Below are 17,940 nucleotides of genomic sequence, written 5' to 3' on the forward strand. Positions count from 1 at the left end.
CAATAGAATATATAGTATATACTTTAGTTGTCTACATATTAATATATCGAACCAATAACTAGTTTGTCTCTGTGGAGAATTAGCCAACTGTCAGCATTTATGAAGGTCTTTTCCAACTCGTAGCATCTCATGGGATGTTTATGCTGCTGAGTGCTCGATGGCATGTGGCAAGGACATAAATACTACACATGCCTAGCCAGCCAACCGACCACTGATATCATTCATAAACATAGTCTGAGCAAAGAGCCAAAAGATGAAGAAGAAGCTCAAGAAAAGCCATTAATTTAAATATTAAATACATATTCATATACGAGTATATTTGTTTGTGTTTTTGGTAGAACTTTTCTCTGAGGTAAAATGACTTTCACAAATATTTTCATTTTCCAACTTAATTGCATTTCAAGTGAATAGAAAAATGGCATTTCAAATGTTTATGAAAGTGAAATGGACAAGTTTTCAACAAATTTTTGCAAATTCAAAAAAAATATATATATGTACATATATATTCACAGTAAAAATTCGCTAGAATCATGTGCGAAGCTATTCTATATATAAATATTTAGACATATACAATGCGTATTCCCATATTAAACTGAATTGATTATAAATAAATCTGTAAAATATATTTAGATTTATATGTATATAAATATAAAGTAGAAATTTTTTATTTAAGTTAAGAATAACTTTTTATAAATATGTGTATACTTTTCGGTTAAATTTCGATATTTTTTCTTTTGTTTCTTATCTTTTCTTTTGTTTTCAAGTAAGTGAAATATATTTGAAATTATAAAGTAATAATTGGAATTCTTTAATAACACAAATAAAATTAAAAAATTAAAAAAATAAATTTTAAAAAAACATATATGAATATTTTATTTTTGCAAATAATACTAAGCAGAATTTTTTTAATAAAAAAAAATAAAAATAAAGTAAAGTAATATACAAACTTCGTTTAAATAATTTTAAAATGGAATTTAATAATAATATTGTATAACAATATTAAAAAACAACACAATATTAAAAAAAAAAAAAAAAAAAAAAAAGGAATAAATAAATACAACAAATAATATTCACAAAAAATACTCCATTTTCATAAATACTATAGTTTATGAAAACCCGCACATCTTAGCGAATATTTACTGTAGCCATTTCGCAATACGCGAAATTTCCATAAAGCTTTGTACATTCATCTGCTCTCAATAATTTCTGCGTTGCTCGCATTATGTCCAGCAGCACATGGAAATTTGCACAGTGTAGGCGTCTTATAGATCTGTTCCCATAGCACACATAATGCGGCAACGGAAAGCCCAGACTTTTCACTTTTTTTATGCCAGTGCGTTAGCTGCTATTCTTCTTTCAGTGTTCTTCTTCTTCCTTTCATTTTCGTATAAATTTCAAAAATAGAAATGAACTCAGTTCGTTAAACTTTTGGTCGGAAAAATCATGCTGAGAGTGCAGCATGCTTCGATTATATCTACCACTACTTCGACTTTCTCTTCTTCTTTATCACAAAACACACCCCCCACTTGTAACCGCCCCCTTTATTTACTAGTTGAATGCTAACTGATCTTAAGTGCCATCGATTTAATGATATTTTAAAATATAATTGCTTTAAGTGCACACGCATTAAATAACGCATGATTAATCAAACGTTTTTCGTTTTCAGTTTTCAAGTGGAAAACGTGTTTTTCCACGATTTTCCTTGCTGCGATTATGTAATCCATTTTCAAGTGCGTTTGTGTGAGTGTATTTGTATTTGTAGGTGAGCAATTGTATAATTAAACGAACCATTTATAAAACTAAAACACGTTATTCGATTTAGTTAAAGCACACAGCGCACAGATATCGGCTTTGATTAAAATTCAATATGTATATATAACTATCTATATATATGCACTCAGCATATATAGGCGTATATATATGTACGTGTGTATATACTGTGTGTGTGCTGTGACAAAAACTTTCGTTTTATGTTGAGGAAAAACCGAGAACAACACTCGACGAGCACGAAACACTAACTGAAACATCCAAGCAACAATTTGTTGCCGATCTTTGATCTTGAAGGGGAAATCGAGGAAAACAGCATCAGTCGAGTCACAGTCTTCGGCACTCGTCGAACTTTTCACGATTCGCAGGCTGCTTCTCTCCCGACGCCGGCTAAGGCAACTGCGCATGCTCCAAGGGAAAAATCATTTTACTCATTTTTTCATTTTGTTGACACATCACGTTCTAAACAAACGAAAACACAAAGGAGAATCGACAATAGAAATTGGCGCGAAAGCACATGTGCTTTGGGGGGATCAAATATGTATGTATATATATTCCACATTGTTCTTTTTGAAGCTCTTAAATAATTAGTCAATAGTCTTATACTTGTATTGATTTCGCATTTGGCTAATCTTAACAGCATAGAATATATCCTATTGGAAGCTTTTGTTCTAATAAGAACTTATGGTATGCCGCATGCTGTACTGATAAATTTTACTTCAATAAGAGCCAAGATGTTGTGCACTTGTAGAAAAGCTTCTCTAAACTTTTTTAAAAACAACTCAAATTTTTTTTTTTTTTTTATTTACATGTGCATACTTACTGTTACATCGACACATTCATAAAGAAGTTGGCAACTGTTAAGTAAACTTGAAATGTCAATAGTAATACTTGCATGCTGGACTGTTAAGCAATCGAACATAGATAAAGAAAACACATGATCTAAATTGCTGCATTTCTATACAAAGCTCTAATATCTGAACATAACACTGTTAACTTAGCAGACAGCTATGAATCAACTTGTATTGAGTGCCGTGCACTCTGTAAATGATATAAAGTCTGATAAGCCATACATGCATTAATGCCTCGGCAAACAAGTTCTGTTAACTCCAAAGTGGAATGAATGCTGTTAGATAAAAACTTTTATGCCAAACAGCATTTGTCAGCCAACAAATCAGAAAGCGCCATCTAGATTTCAGTGCCAAAACTGATTTGAGACAATGTTAAGTTGGCGCGCATTTGGGTTTGAATTTAAATAAAAGTTTATAGATTGTATTTGAATAAAAAACTCTGTTTGATTTTGTTTTTTATTTTTTATATTTGCATTGAACACACAACATGCTTAAAGACTTTATTTATTTATCGATATCGATTTATTGCATTGCATATTTTGTCAACATTTCTGAATTGTTTTTTCGGCTTTTTGTTTGCATTTTTTGCGACTTGTGTTATTTAGTACAGTGTTTGTTCTTATTGATGTTTGTTTGTTTGTGTTTTTGCATATGCTTACTAACTAATTAATAATTAAAAATAAGTTTTATGATATTTTGTCGGTTGTTGTTGCTGATGCTGCTGTTGTTTGAGTTTGGCTTTAATTGAAATACTATTTAAATAATATTGCATTTTGAATTATAACTGTGTTTTTTTTTTCAACAAATTCATCTACATTTGATTGGCAATATCTTTGGATTAAATGCAATTTACAATTACTTTAAATTGGGGGAAACTTTTGTAGTTTTTTAAATAGTTTTTAGCTTTCTTTATTTTTTTTAAGTGTTGGCGAAGCGCATTTTGCTCACATTAAGTTGAAAACTGTAAATATATGATTCTCTATATATATGTATATGTATATATATATACTTATTTTTTTCACATACATATATTACTTCTTTTACTATTATTGTTAGTATATTGCATTTTTGCATTTAGTTAAAGTTTTTATTTATTTGCCTTGTGACACGCAATAACAGTGTTGTAAATTACAAAAATATATCTCGCTTTGTTGCTGTTGCTCCTGTTGTTACTGTTGTTTGCTGCTTTTTGTTGTTGTTGTTATTTTCGAACTGAAGCAATCAAAAACACAATAATATTTATATTTTTCTTATAATTCTTTTTGTTTTTGCTTACGATTTCTTGTTTTTCTCATATATCATAAAATTGTTTGTTTATTTTTCTTATTACAATACAAAAGGTACGAAAGGCGCGACAAATTCCGCAAAGCGAAATTTACACTAAAAATTGACTTAATTCTTGAATGTTAAAAGCAATCAAAAAACACAAAATATAATCGATTTAAATTGTTAAGTTGAAAGAATTCCAATTCTTAATGCCTACATTGCAGAATCTAGAACGTGCTTTAATTTTGTATATAATATTTTTATTTTTATTTTATTTTGCTGTTTTTTGTTTTGTTTTTAGTTTTTAGCATAATAGGAAAACTTGAATTGAAAGCGGCAAACTAGCACGAGTATCTGTTTTATAGATTTTCATTGTCTTATATATTTATATATATATATATATATATATATATATATATATATATATATATATATATATATATGTATGTATGTATTTATATGTATATGTATTTGTATATGTGTTCTCTATTCCGCACGACAGAGGAGCGAGGCAAAGCGAAAGAGTCGCAGCCAACTAAAGAGCTTCGACTCAATCAGATTCTCCTCCGCCGTCGAGGTGGTCATCGAGACCCGGGACATGTTGGATGATTTGCTGGTACGCTTCTGCTGCATGATGCGCGGCGAGCTGAGCTTCATAATCGAGTAAGTCGTCTTGACTGCTTTGGGGGCGCACGCCGCAACGGGGCGTGGCAACGGGCAAACGGAACGAACGGGCTAAACCACAAACGCAAAGAGCTGCAAGAAAGAAAATGAGAGAGAATACGGGATTAATTTAAGCCCAATTCAAGTGTTGTTATTGCTGTGCTCCGAGTGGCCTGTCAAGTGGGCCTTGAGCAGCATTGAGGAGGAGACAAAAAAAAAAAAGAGAAGTGTATATGGAGCGTGACATTTGAGCGGCTGTTGGCCCTCAGCACACAAGTGAGCAACTGCTGAGACTGCTGGCACGCACACAGACACATACAGAGGCGCACTCACACACACACACACACGCTCGCACACACAAATATGCTAAACTTTGTTTCGGCTTTATTGGCTTTGCTCATATAACCCCTACCCAAAATCACTTTCGCTCCCGCCTTACCCCCATTCAATTGCCATCATGCTGGATGACCTTGCCCACTCACGCTGCTCCGCCGGAATCGGTGTGGCATGCTCCAGTTTACAGCGTCGAACCCGAAACGAAGCCCAACCCAACCTAACTCAACCAATGTTCAACAGAAATAAGCGCTTCGATGACACATTCAACGCTTCGTTAATTAGATAAGTTTATGGAGGTTTATATAGATATGTAAGTGTATCGTGACACGATATTAATGAGACTTAGCATAGAAGATTATGCAGAGATATGTGTATAGCGGGACATGAAACGAGACTGAGCTGTGTAAGTAAATAGGTAGAGACATTTTCATATATCGTGGCACGACCTTTACACGGCTTGATATATATAAGAACATATGTCATGTATGTATATCGTGACACGAAACAAGACTTCACATAAGATTTAAATACAATTATCGTGATACGAATTGTGCACGATTTAATCATATTATGCAGATTTCGTTAAAAGATGATTAGCCATAAGTAGCTCGTAACATAGATGATAATCTAGAGTGTTGTATATCTATAGTTAATATAGAAAATTGTAAAATGATATCAATATCGTGACACATTATTAGTACGTAAAATAATTATATATTACTACAAAATATATCTAACAAACAAATGTCAAAAAAGTTTACAAATCAAAACAAAATTTTGTTCAGGCTTTAGGTATTCGAGAATAAAAATGCCTAAGGGAAGTAAAAGTGGAGGTAGTAGTCGAAGTAATAAAGGAAGTAGTAGTAATAGAGCTCAAAGTAAAAGCAATAATAGCACTAAAAGTGAAAAATCAGAAAAATTGCCAAAACGTCAAAATTCGAATGTCGATGAGGAAGTGACGAAAAGACAAAACCCATACTATAGAAGAAGTTTTTTTTACTGGCCTGCTTTTTTCTACTTGCCTCCTTTTTTTTACTGGACTCCTTTTTATAGAGGTATGTTTGTTGTTAAATAAGTTGTTATTATTAAAAATCTGATATTATTGAACTATGTTTATATGCCTAAAATAAAAAGCTTCATATTAAACGAATATAATTAGCAAAAATTTAGATATTTATAAGATACGAATGAATATGTAAGGAATATAGAAAGATGTGTGAGTGAAAAATACAATACATTCTGATAAGTATAATTATATCTCATGTATTTATACATATGCTTATCTGTCATTTATCTCTATACATGTTTCTATGTCTGCCCCAACTCAATTTTCATTTATGTTCCCGCTAATTACCTAAATATTCTGGCAAGCGCACATTTCGACGTCATTTGCAATTATGCAATGCAATCGACACAGCAACAGCAACCGCCTTCCATTTCCACTCGCCACTTCCCCAGTTTTCCATGGAAAACACTTCGTGCTCTCTAGCTGCCCACGCCGAGTGTCGGCGGCGCAGCAAATTAATTTCAATTCTCATTTAAGTTTTACAATCTCAGCGCTTTTGTGTCATTGTGTGCGCGTGTGTGTGTGTGTGTTTTGGAAACTGACGACGACGACAACTGAAAACCAAAACAACAACAACAACAGCAGCAGTTGTGAAATATATGTCATGCAAACAACAACAACAAAAACAACAGCAAATGCAACAGCTGAATGAGTAAACCACGCGACAACACTTTATTTATTTATGTTTTCATTTTTTTGTTGTTTTCCTCTTTTTTGTGTGTGAGCAGCAAAATGAGATTATTTTTTGTTTTTACTTTCTGTTATGTATTAAAAAAAACATGCTGTAGCTGCACGTTCTGCATACCCTATAGAAAAAAGGGTTAACAAAGTAAAAGGCAACTTCGAATAGTCTACATAAAAGAATGGAAATATTGTATCTTGTTGAAAAAGTGTATTTTTAAATTTGAAAAGGACTTTTATTCTAAATACCTAAAAACTAAAATAAAAGAACAAACAAATTTTTTTGTTTTGAATTTTTTTTGCGTTATTATTGACTTAAATTAAAAGATTATTTCTAAAAATGTAAAAAACTTTTTATAATAATGTGTGAAAATGTTAAGAAATAACATGAATTTATAAAGTATTTCTTCTTTTTTTTTTTTTTAACAATTTATGTAATTTTTTGTTTTGTTTTAAATATTTGCTAATTACGGCACATAATACAATTGACCAACAACTAAAAACGAATTTACTAAATATTTAAAGCAAAAGTTTAATAAAATTATCTATCCACAATATACAACAAAGCCAAGAAAACCCTATGAAATATATAAAATATTCATTTATATGTATAAATATAATATATTCAATTCAGCCATTAGCATTCTGATAAGATTACACATAGAGATAGAGATAGACAACGTAGGTCATTAAAAAAGATATTCAAGAATTTGCTTGGATCTCCCTTAAGAGTGCAGTAAATTCTCATATCATGTAATTTTTTTCCTATACGAATTCGCTAGAAAAATTTCTTAGCTGCAACGGTATCCATTCCATTTGGGTTTGACAGAGGCATTTGGGAATGGTGTAGGAGGCAGGGAAACTGAGAATGGCAATGGGAATTGGAATGGGAATTTTTGGTTTCGTGTTGCGCTTTAATCTTACGTTGCGAGTTATGCAGCAGCTGCCGCTGTTGCCGCTGTTGCCTCAGTTGCCTCAGTTGCTGCTTCTGCCCACGCACACCTCCAACCCTCCGCCATTAGTTGACACTTTGTAGCTGCTGCCATTTATATTAGCTGCTGTTGTTGTTGTCGTATTTTCTTGTTGTTGACTGTGGGGCAAACAAATGATGAGGCTTTCGCCGTGGCTAGGCGGGGACGCACATTTGTTTTATTGCATTGCCTGTAGCAGCGGGGCGTATACGTGATGTTTTTATTACCGTTAAATTAAAAAGACGAGGCGTGCCAGACATGCACAAATGGAAATGGAGTTTAACCAACCAGCCAACGACACCAATCAATCGATGCTGGGCGCAAGAGGTTCACACTTGGCCACATAACTTGTGCGCGGCGCCAGCGATTTCAATTTATGAGCGCCCTCGTGTCAAATTCCAATAAGAACCGATGATTAGGCATGAGCGCAACACTAATTTGTGTTACCTACTATAAATAAATGCATGCAAGCCTGGCAGCTCTCTCTCCCGCTCTCTCTCTCTCTCTCTCTCTTTCTCTCTTTCTGGCTCCATCTATCGGTGCTTCTGTCTAATTGGCTCGTGTGTGCTGTCACATGGTCGCACTGACTGACCCACTTGGCTGGCTGTCTGGCAACGCTGCAAATGCTAACTGCAGTTTGAGCCTGTGCCAAACTCAATTATCAATTTGCGCTTTTTATTCACAGAGCCCCTGGCCGTGTCTCTATTTCGTTCAGTTGCAATTGCCAGAGTTGACGTGCGATGCATTCGTTCAATTGACAGCAGCAGCCGTTGACAAAGTGTGGGGTGAGAGGAAGAGAGCGAGCAAAGAGAGTGCAGAGGTAACGGGTTTATATGTTAGCATATGTATGTAAGTATGTGTGCGTGTGCGTGTGTGTGAATTAGTTGCATAGTCCCAGTTGGAAACTTAACGACGGATGACATGGCCTTCACTACGTTGGCAGCTTGTTGACATCTCTTTAAGTAGGATGCTCTTTTATTTGTTAGACAAAAATATGTCGGTATATACATATGTATATGTGTATAAATATATTTTATATAATGCGTACTTAAAATTAACCTCGTCATCAATTTTTTATTATTTCTTTCGTTAGTTTCATGTACTTTTGCTATTGATACGTAAACAAGACGCATGTCAACGCCAGCAATGACTTGACACATGCGAAGACACGCTGCTGAGGTCGTCATCTACGCCGCTGATATACTATATGCCATAAATTTCCCACTGGGTGCACAGACATAAACATGCTCGCTGTCAGCGCTTCTATATTTCCAATTGCATTTGAAATGCGTTCTCATTGCTCTTATCAGAAGCGTGCCAATTGTACGCCTCACTGACTGACAGACAGACTGACAATCTAACTGGGTTTTTCTTCTTCTTCTGCTTGACATCCATCTAAAGGGGGCGACTTCAATATCAATGCTTGAATCGAAAATGAACAACAATTGTGTGACATAAGCTACGCAACTTTTGTCTACGTCTAATTGGGTCGTTCTCGAGAGACACCAAAACACGCTGAACTTGAATGCCTTGACAAAAGCTATATATCTGTATTTTTTTCTAACCCGTTCACTCGCAGTTACATGAGCGATCTCTACGAATGTGGCGACTGCTGCTGCGGCTGCCATTGCTTTTTGGGTACGATATGAGCTCAGAAAATTTATAGAAAATGACATCAGCTGTTACCAGTTCAACTTGAATTGGCAGCTCATAAATATTTACGGCGCTAATCATGGCACATACAAGCTGCAAGATACTTTTGAGGCAATTGCAAGATGCGCCAGACACAGCGACAAACAATCGCTAAGTGCAGGGGAAAAACCGCATTTAAACACAAAGAAAATGCTAATTTTAATGTAAATACACACACACACACACACATTGTTGTATGCTGTAACTGTAAACGTAGGCGACGTCTGCGAAAAGTCGCACACAGCCGCAACAGCTGCAAAGCGAGAGAAAGAGAGAAAAAGAGTATCTAACAGATTCGCCGCATTGTTTTTGGCCCAGAACCGCATCAAAGCAGCGCATCACAGTTGAGGGCCTCAGACTGCTAGGCAGCCAAGTGGCCCAAAGTGGCCCTACGTGTAACAACCTGTCCTTACCTTAGGCCCCAACTCCCACCCCACCTCAACTACAGTTGTAACAGTCTAGTTAACTTGCAGCTACAAATGAACGAATGTATCTGCAAGCTACTTACAATGCCCCCATGTAGCTGTATCTTGTTGTCGTATTTCATTGTTGCTCTTGCTGCTGCTGTTGACTGACTGACTTTCGAAACGTGTTGTCATGTAAATTAACCAAAAAAAAAAAAAAAAAACCACAACAACAGCATAGAGAAAAACGAAGCCATGTACTTTACATAGCCGTCGCATTCGCTACATGCCTCCATCTCCATCCTCAATAGCTAGAACAAACAGCGAGCGCCGCCAGAGTCTGAGAAATGCAAACACTGTGATGAGATGTCCACAGAGCCCCCCTTAAAATGGAGAGAAACCATTTGCATTGCTCTACATACACATACACACACACACTAACACAGTCGTCCGCTAACTAACTAACTACTGACTCGGACTAGTGAGTAGTATGAGTAACTACTTAGCGGAAAATCGACTTTAGGGCTGAAGAGATTTCGAGTTTTGTCGAACTTCAGTTTAGGCACTTTCTGCTGATAAAAATAACAGTTACTGTGCAGCAAATGCTAGAGATAAAGAAACCTAAAGGTACTCAAAAACATTTGTGAAGAGACCGAAAGAGTTTTATACTCGTAGAGCTGAACCAAACTGTCAAGAAAAAGCCCTTTATTGGAATATCTAAACTATTTTGTTACCTTGGTTATAGGCTTAGTGACTTTCAAACTGTTATGACACATTCAAACAGTGACGTATACATTGTATAAAAATAATATTACTTAAATAATATTTATTATATTTTTATATTTTCTATTAAGCTTAAGTTAAGTTTTAGAAAGCGATTGACTCTCAAAATATCATTTGAATAATAAGAAAATTTTTTATGTAAAGCTATATAAATACTATTCCCCTGGTATCTCTCTATGTCAGTCTCTCTCACCATCTGCCTCTCTTTCTATAGGTCTATCTGTTTATCTGTTTATATCTCGATCTATATATTTATTTATCTATTATTCTCTTCCTCTCTCTTTCTCTCCCTCTCTCTCTCTATCAGTCTCTCTCTTTCTGCCTATCTCTCTCTCTCTCTCTCGCTCTCCCACTGTCTTTTTCGAATAGATGCAGAGACAGTGAGAATTACAATATGCTAAAGCAATATACCCTTTTCAATTTATAAACATACAAATCTAATCTAAATTACTGTAAAAAAAAAAAAAAAACATTGACTACTAAATCTCAATTGATTCATAAACTGCAATAAAAATCAGCGAATACAATATTGAAAATTGATTTAAATTAGGATACGGAGATCCACCTCATATGGCAGAGCTGATGCTTTGTAAACATTTTTAATGATTTGTTTGGGCCATAAAGAAAAAGCCAACTACGGCGAATGAGTATATCAATCGGCGCACAACGATTGTATATTTATGTGGAACAATAAAATAATCCAGATACAGCAATGGTCACAATTGTAGACACCGAATGCCCAAATGCCCAGCACATTGCGGCATTCTTAATTTCCTGTTTGGCTAATTATTGCGCATACGCCGTGTAATACTACAGATGCAGATATTTAAAATGCGAAACAGTTAGGGCAATAAACAAATGGGAAATCAATAAACAAATGAGCAGAGGCAGAGGAGAAACAACAACTGAAGCTCAAAGTTGGCCACAAGTAATTGCGATGCTGTCGCAAATGCTGCTCATTAGCTACGAGAAGGAAGACTATAGAGAGGGGGAGGGGCAGGGGAAAGCCTCCACTCCAAAGTACTCGCGGATCGTGGTCAGTCGTTAAGAGGCGGCACCGAGGCTCAGATAATGATGGGAAATGTTTTGTTTGAAGGCGCTTGATAAGAAGAGGTCGAAGAGGAAGCGCAACTAATGGCCTTCAAGCGAAACGAAATTATTTCGGTAAACAACAACAAAAATGTTCAGCATCGGTTTTTATAGCTCGCTAAACGGCGACGAAAACAAACGTGTTTCAAATTAATTTACAAATAGAAAAAAAATCAAATAAATACAATTTATCCAACTACTAAATAAAATTTTCCAGTTTTCAAGTGTTTTTCTTTTGTCTGCCAGACAAAGAGAGCGAGAAAGAGATGCAAGGAAAGAGACACAGTGTAAACAAAGATGACTATTAGTTTTTTTTTTCTTCAGTAGAGACCACACGCAAAGCTAAGCACCTGAGCCACACCTCGAATCAAATTTGACCCGAAACAGCATTTGCATATTTGATCAACTCTTTTGCGTTTATTCCAATTTGAACTTTTTGCTGTCTACTTGGAATGTTCATCGATTTTCGATTAAGTCTAATTGGCAGTCAGTCAGACTTTGCCCAGCTCCATTGGAATTCAATAAGTTTCTTTAGCATTTCCATCAATTTACAGCACTTCGTTTCTTTATTTCATCAGCTTTATCTGTGTACATCTTTTCCTTGTTCGTTCCGCTTCTAGAGTTGGGTCACATTTGCAACTGGGCATCAGCTGCTGGCGAATCATTAATCTGGCAGTGAATCGTTTGCGAATGTTCTGCTTAAGCTAACAGCAATTTGCATAAGATTTATCTATGCCATCATTATAAGTCAGCTCTAATTGTATGAGTCTTAACAGGCATGATTGAATATCACTTGAGACAGTAGATGGAATATGAAGTACGAAACAAATAACAAAATTTAATTTGATTAATATTTTTTGTTTTCAAAAATTTGGCAAGTTAAATGAAGTAAAGTACATACATATAAAAAAAATTTTTTTTGACTTAAAAGCAATAAACCAAAGAACAGATATTCAATTGTGGCTAACATCGAATGCATAGAATTGTAATATACATTTATAGACCAGAAAGTATTTTATTTCATAAGTGATTGATTTTCATTCAAGTATTAAGAAAATATAAATTTCCAAACTTTAGTTAAAATATCAACCTATTCAGCTTAGCGTCACTTTATAATATGTATAATTTACTTTAGATATTAACGTTTTTTATTTTTTAGTTAGATAAACAACTTAAAATTTAAAAAAATATAAATAAATAAAAAAATGTAAAGGAAAACAAGAAGCATACATATATTATTATTCATCATGTAAAATCATGTATTTTAAGATTTTTTCGTATATATAAAATGTTTATCATAGCTAAAAAATAGTTTTCAAAATACTTTATATACTGTAAATTCAACAATAGGAAGTTTTTTAAAAGAAAAATCTTTTAATAAACTTAAATCCTATGCAAAGGCTTTAAGCACAAATCTGAGCTGGATTTGTGGCTCGAGTCTCATAACTTAGGATCCTTCATTACATTTTATTGCATTTGTTTTTCAATAAAAATGCACAAGACTTGAGCAAGTTAAGGGGAATGGGGAGGTGTTTAAATAATAGAGGGAAAACTACGTCTTATCGGGCAAGTGGCCGCACGCCCCCATAGTGCTTGCTGCGTGGTGATATAATCTGCCTTAATGCTTCGCTTTGGATTTCATTTCATTTTGCTTTTTTCTCTTTTTGTGAGTTTTTTTTTTTTCTTCATTTATTTGGGACACAAATATTGATTTACCGCGGCTCTTGGTAAATGTAACTTAAGCGATAACACGACGATAAGTTGAAACTATTCATGCAAGCCCAAAACTAAAATCGGGCACTTAATGTGCACATATGTTACATATATGTATATAAATATATATGTGTATTCATATGTATTTATCATCCAAATAGGTTTTTTTTTTTTTGGAGCCAAGTGCATTTAACGATATGATAAAAGTGCGGAGCACATGAAAGATGGGGCAATGTGGCTATGAAGTTGACCCAAATAAAATGCGAGCACAGCTGCCATAGCATTCACGATATAGAATGGATATCTAGTTTGTGTGCGTATATACATATATATGTATATATACATCTAGAATTATGCTGACAACATTCAATTAATTGGCAAACATTCTATCAATTGTGTTCATTCTTAATTAAAATTAATTATGTACTCCAAGTGCTGGCACATAAAACTAAATTAATAATAATATGATATGATCTGAGTGCGATGCCTGCTGTTACAAATACAATTGGCCTATATACAAGCCAACTAGCCAACATTAAGAGCCAAGTAAAGTAATTAATAAACAAAGGCACAATGTTAATGCTCTCTGAGTGCTTGGCAGGAGGCAAGGCAAGCCCAGGCACGACAAGTAAAAGGACATTAAAGTGCAGATATATGAGATGAAATAAACATTCTTACGGAAAAGCTCGAAGAAAACTTCATTAAAATGCTAGTCATATTACAATTGAGGCTTTAACTAATCGTATTTCATGGCACATTAAAAAGATTTATTTAGTTTACCTTGAAAATTCCACAAAATAATTCTGATTAATTTCATGTTTTTATATTTATTTATTTATCTATCGACACGCAACAGTTGCCGCATGCCCAAAATTTCCATCTCATTTACAAACATTTAGAAAACATGCAAAATTACTTTTAAAAATATTCAGATTTTATGTATATATATACATAATTCAATCATAATCCTCACCTCCCAGACTACTTCATCAAATATGTATATATAAGGGAAATGCGTTGTTGCTTAAATAAGGGCTTAAAAATAAATAAATAGTAAGCTTAGCTTTACGTCTGAATGAAACGCAAGGCGCAATGTTCTACTGATTACGTAAAAAGCGTAACACACTAGCACACACCCACACACACAGATGATAGTCAGTTGGTTTTTACGCATTCAAGGACAACAGCCAACCAAGGGCACTCAAAGAAGTGACGTCTTCAAATGCTGGCATTACACAACACTGGTTACGTTTTGAGTTGAGGCTGGCAAGACTTACCGTTAAAATTGTTAGTTGGCAGCACCTCTTGGGAGACACTACACTTGCAGATATGTTATTTTTCCTTGGCTGACAACCTAGCAGGCCTCTGACAATTATCGTTACAATTGTGTGAGTATTCAGAAATCAAAAAGAATAGATCAGAGCGCAGCCAACTTTCGACGTAAATGCTGCTAACAAATTTTCCGTTCTATTAAGCAAAATCGTCGTAACTTTTATGTTGTATTTCCCAATTCTCACGACGCGTAAAACTCGTAAACGTAACGAACTTTATTGGATAGCAGAGGCCAAATAAGACGAGAACCGTGCGCCGCGAACTCAGCTAACTGAATGAAAACGGACGCAGCGCTCGAGCAGTCGAGAGCAGCCTTAACGTAAAAAGCAGCAAAAGCAGCGAAGAGAGTGAGAGCAAATACACCAACATCAACATCAACAGCGACGGCGACAGCGACAGAAACAGCAAAAACAACATCAACAGCAATAGCAAAAGCAAAAGCAGCGCAGCTTTGCGCTCAGCATAGAAATAGTGGGAGGCAGAGCAACAAGCACAGACCGTTACTCAAGAGAGCCGTCAAGCAGGTGAGCGTAAAGTTGTGTTGTCACTATTTGTTGTTGCTGCTGCCCACGCGCTGCGCTCGGTTGCAGCGTGCATACATACAAAGATACATACTTATATGCATTGCCCCGTACGTAGCAGAGTGCACTAGAAAAAAATTATAAATTGATGCATATCACTTGATATAAATTTATAGCAATTTTTCATTCACTTTTCCCACGCTGCTACTGCAGCTGCAAGCCACACACACGCGCTCTCTCTTTGGCAATCTCTCTCTTTCGCTTATGCTCCGTGTGCGCTGCATGTATATGTGAAATGAGGAATATTTGGAAAGAAGGAGCATAAAAGCTAACGCCAACTGGCGACGTTGACGCAGCTGCTGCTGCGCTGCTTATGTAACTTGACGTTGTCTCAGTCTCGCAGTCTCAGGCAGTGAAGGGCAGTCAGCGACCTCGTTCTAGAAAAAAAGGCAACCCACAGCAGCAGCAACAGCAGCACCAGAAGCAGCGGCAGCAACAACAGCAGCGCACAGGAACAACACAAAATAAACATTCAGCAACATACACAATGAAAATGTAGGGTTTTATTCTATGCAGCCACACATAGCATAACAGCGAATGTTACAGTAGGTAGGTGGTTGGGCGCATATTTTTGTTCTTCTCTTCTCGGGCGACATCAAAGCCAAAACGAAATTGCGCAACAGCAACAAAACTTCGAAATAGCCACGTGAGCAATGTGAATGCCATTTTGTTGTTTTTTTGTTTGTTTTTTTTTTTTTTTCTCTAATTTGCTTTTGCTTTTCCTTCTTCCTTCTTTTGTCCTCTTGACCCAGCGACCCACATGATTTTTATAGACTGCTGCTGCAGTGCATCGCAGTAAACAATTATGCTACTCTCTCAGCCATCTCTCTTCGCTAAACCTTTTATTCCACATAAATTGTTAGCTGAAGTGTAATTCAATTCCAGGCGTCATTTATTTATAGTAGCCGTCGGTCAGGAGCCAACTGCAGGTTACAGCAGCAGCAGCTGTCTGTGGAAAATTTATGGCTAACCCACAAATTGGGTTAGGTCAGCAGCACGGAGTGAATAAAACACCTGATGCAAAGCCCTCTTCTAAACAGCATACAGCACAAGCTCAACGTACTTTGAGTTACCGTTATCTTCAGGCTAATGCACAGGCATAACAGCGGAACAAGTGACCAGAGCACTTACAGTTATTTTCAGGCTTTTACTGCTGCGGTGTCTGTCTCCCTTTCCTGCATGCTTCCCGTTATGTTTTTGTTTTTGTGCTTTTGTGTTTGGCGGCATCTGGTTTTGCCTAAGCCACAAGAAACATGCGTAAAATGCGTTTTAATTGAAGGGAAATGTTCAAAACACATGTTCGTCGCACGAGGAGGGCGAATAGCCGAGTCTAATTGAATTATGTACATGCATATGCATATACATACATACGTATGTGTGTGTTCCTTTGTTTATAGCCCGCCATTTACCAATACTATTCGCTCTGTTTTTTTTTTATGCATTTCGTTTTAGCCGTTTTTCAATCGTATGACCCAGTTCTATGCTATTGCTATCTCTGTCACTTGCACTCGCAGCTGAGAGTGTCAAAAATATAAGAGCAGCGAAAAAGAAATAAAAAATTGAGTGAGCCGTTGTCATCATCGATGCATATTTAAATTAATTTAAGTGGACGCACACATACATACATATGCACACAGCTGTTTTTTGGGCAGCACTTAAAGTGTCGGTTATAAATAGAATAGAAACACGCAAAAAATAATGGGTAAAAATAATGCATATGTATGTATATACATAAATATACGTATATGTCGTATATATTTATGAATTGCTAGTTATGACGACGAATTCTATTTTTTGCATGCGGGTTAGCGGCTAAGACTGCAGTTAGCCACGTTTTTCACATTTACTATGCACGCACGTAACGACCCACATTCACACCCACTCGGAGTCAGGCAATTAACTTGGCAGACTGCGTGGCTCACGTTGACGTCGTGACATAACCTAAGCATGAAAAAAAAAAAAAAAATACAAAAAACATCAATCCAACCAACCATCCTTTGCCTACCCATTCCCTCCCATTCGCATGTCACGAATGTCCTTGAGGCGTGAGCTGAAGGCCACGTGAGGCTTTGTTTTCGTTCAGCCATTAGAAATAAGCTTCAAAAAGTAAACTATGTATTTTTTCCTCTTTTCGTTTTTGTAGAAAAACCATATACCAACATGGGTGCCGATGCGGAGAATGGCAAAAAGATTTTCGTTCAGAAATGCGCACAATGCCACTCCTACGAAGTGGGAGGAAAGCACAAGCAGGGTCCTAATCTTGGCGGAATTGTTGGCCGCAAATGCGGTTCTGCTCCTGGCTACAAATATACTGAAGCTAACATCAAAAAGGGTATCGCTTGGACAGAAGGCAATCTGGATGAGTATTTGAAGGATCCAAAGAAATTTATTCCCGGCACCAAGATGGTTTTTCCCGGACTCAAAAAGGCCGAGGATCGCGCTGATTTGATTGCATTTCTCAAAACAAACAAATAGTTTGAATACCTCAACAAAAATATGAAAAAATTATAAGATTGGGAAAAATAGCTTTCATAAATATTTACTAAGACACTTTTAGAATAGATTATAATAAAAATTGAGCTCACAACATAATATTGGTTCTTTGATATACAAACATGTATACATATGATCACTGACCAGATCTGACCAGATATGATCTCTGGTCAGTGATATGATTTAGTTCAATATTTCATTTTAAGACACATTTGTATTTAAACGTACCGCCATATTTTATTTCAGTCAGCT

The 17,940-nt window shown here is 35.7% G+C and overlaps 3 protein-coding genes across 13 annotated transcripts in view; 1 reads left to right on the forward strand and 2 right to left on the reverse strand.

Moving 5' to 3' along the window:
* The window catches only part of Msp300 (Muscle-specific protein 300 kDa), a 122,089-nt gene extending 120,073 nt beyond the window's left edge, over nucleotides 1-2,016 (reverse strand). For 3 of the 9 annotated variants that reach the window (XM_018001584.2, XM_018001591.2, XM_018001583.2), the window contains exon 1: nucleotides 1,789-2,015. The gene's annotated coding sequence lies outside the window, so the exon portion shown is untranslated. Of the gene's footprint in view, nucleotides 1-1,788 lie in introns of all 9 variants that reach the window. The other 6 variants (XM_018001593.2, XM_018001592.2, XM_089463473.1 and 3 more) reach the window with 5 other exon arrangements.
* A 1,043-nt stretch (nucleotides 2,017-3,059) lies between these two features.
* LOC108609841 (uncharacterized) lies at nucleotides 3,060-14,701 on the reverse strand. 2 transcript variants are annotated; one of them, XR_016268906.1, is made up of 3 exons: nucleotides 14,560-14,701; nucleotides 4,311-4,640; nucleotides 3,060-4,270 (listed from the first exon to the last, which is right to left on the reverse strand). XR_016268906.1 is itself a non-coding variant. In XM_018001617.2 (2 exons), exon 2 carries the CDS (start codon nucleotides 4,539-4,541, stop codon nucleotides 4,371-4,373), a length of 171 nt encoding a protein of 56 aa, XP_017857106.1. In that variant the 5' UTR covers nucleotides 4,542-4,640; nucleotides 14,560-14,701; the 3' UTR covers nucleotides 3,060-4,370. The 2 variants fall into 2 exon arrangements, 1 of the variants encoding a protein (XP_017857106.1); XM_018001617.2 differs by having other exon boundaries at nucleotides 3,060-4,640.
* On the forward strand, nucleotides 5,658-17,787 carry Cyt-c-d (Cytochrome c distal). Of its 2 annotated transcripts, none has more exons than XM_089463481.1 (2): nucleotides 5,658-5,938; nucleotides 17,339-17,787. In XM_089463481.1, exons 1-2 carry the CDS (start codon nucleotides 5,692-5,694, stop codon nucleotides 17,668-17,670), a joined length of 579 nt encoding a protein of 192 aa, XP_089319607.1. In that variant the 5' UTR covers nucleotides 5,658-5,691; the 3' UTR covers nucleotides 17,671-17,787. The 2 variants fall into 2 exon arrangements, with proteins under 2 accessions (XP_089319607.1, XP_017857103.1); XM_018001614.2 differs by lacking the exon at nucleotides 5,658-5,938 and adding an exon at nucleotides 14,998-15,138.
* Nucleotides 17,788-17,940: the final 153 nt, after the last annotated feature.

The sequence above is a fragment of the Drosophila arizonae genome, chromosome 3, assembly GCF_054131065.1.
Source record: "Drosophila arizonae isolate 15081-1271.41 chromosome 3, UAZ_ARI_1.0, whole genome shotgun sequence".
NCBI lineage: Eukaryota > Metazoa > Arthropoda > Insecta > Diptera > Drosophilidae > Drosophila > Drosophila arizonae.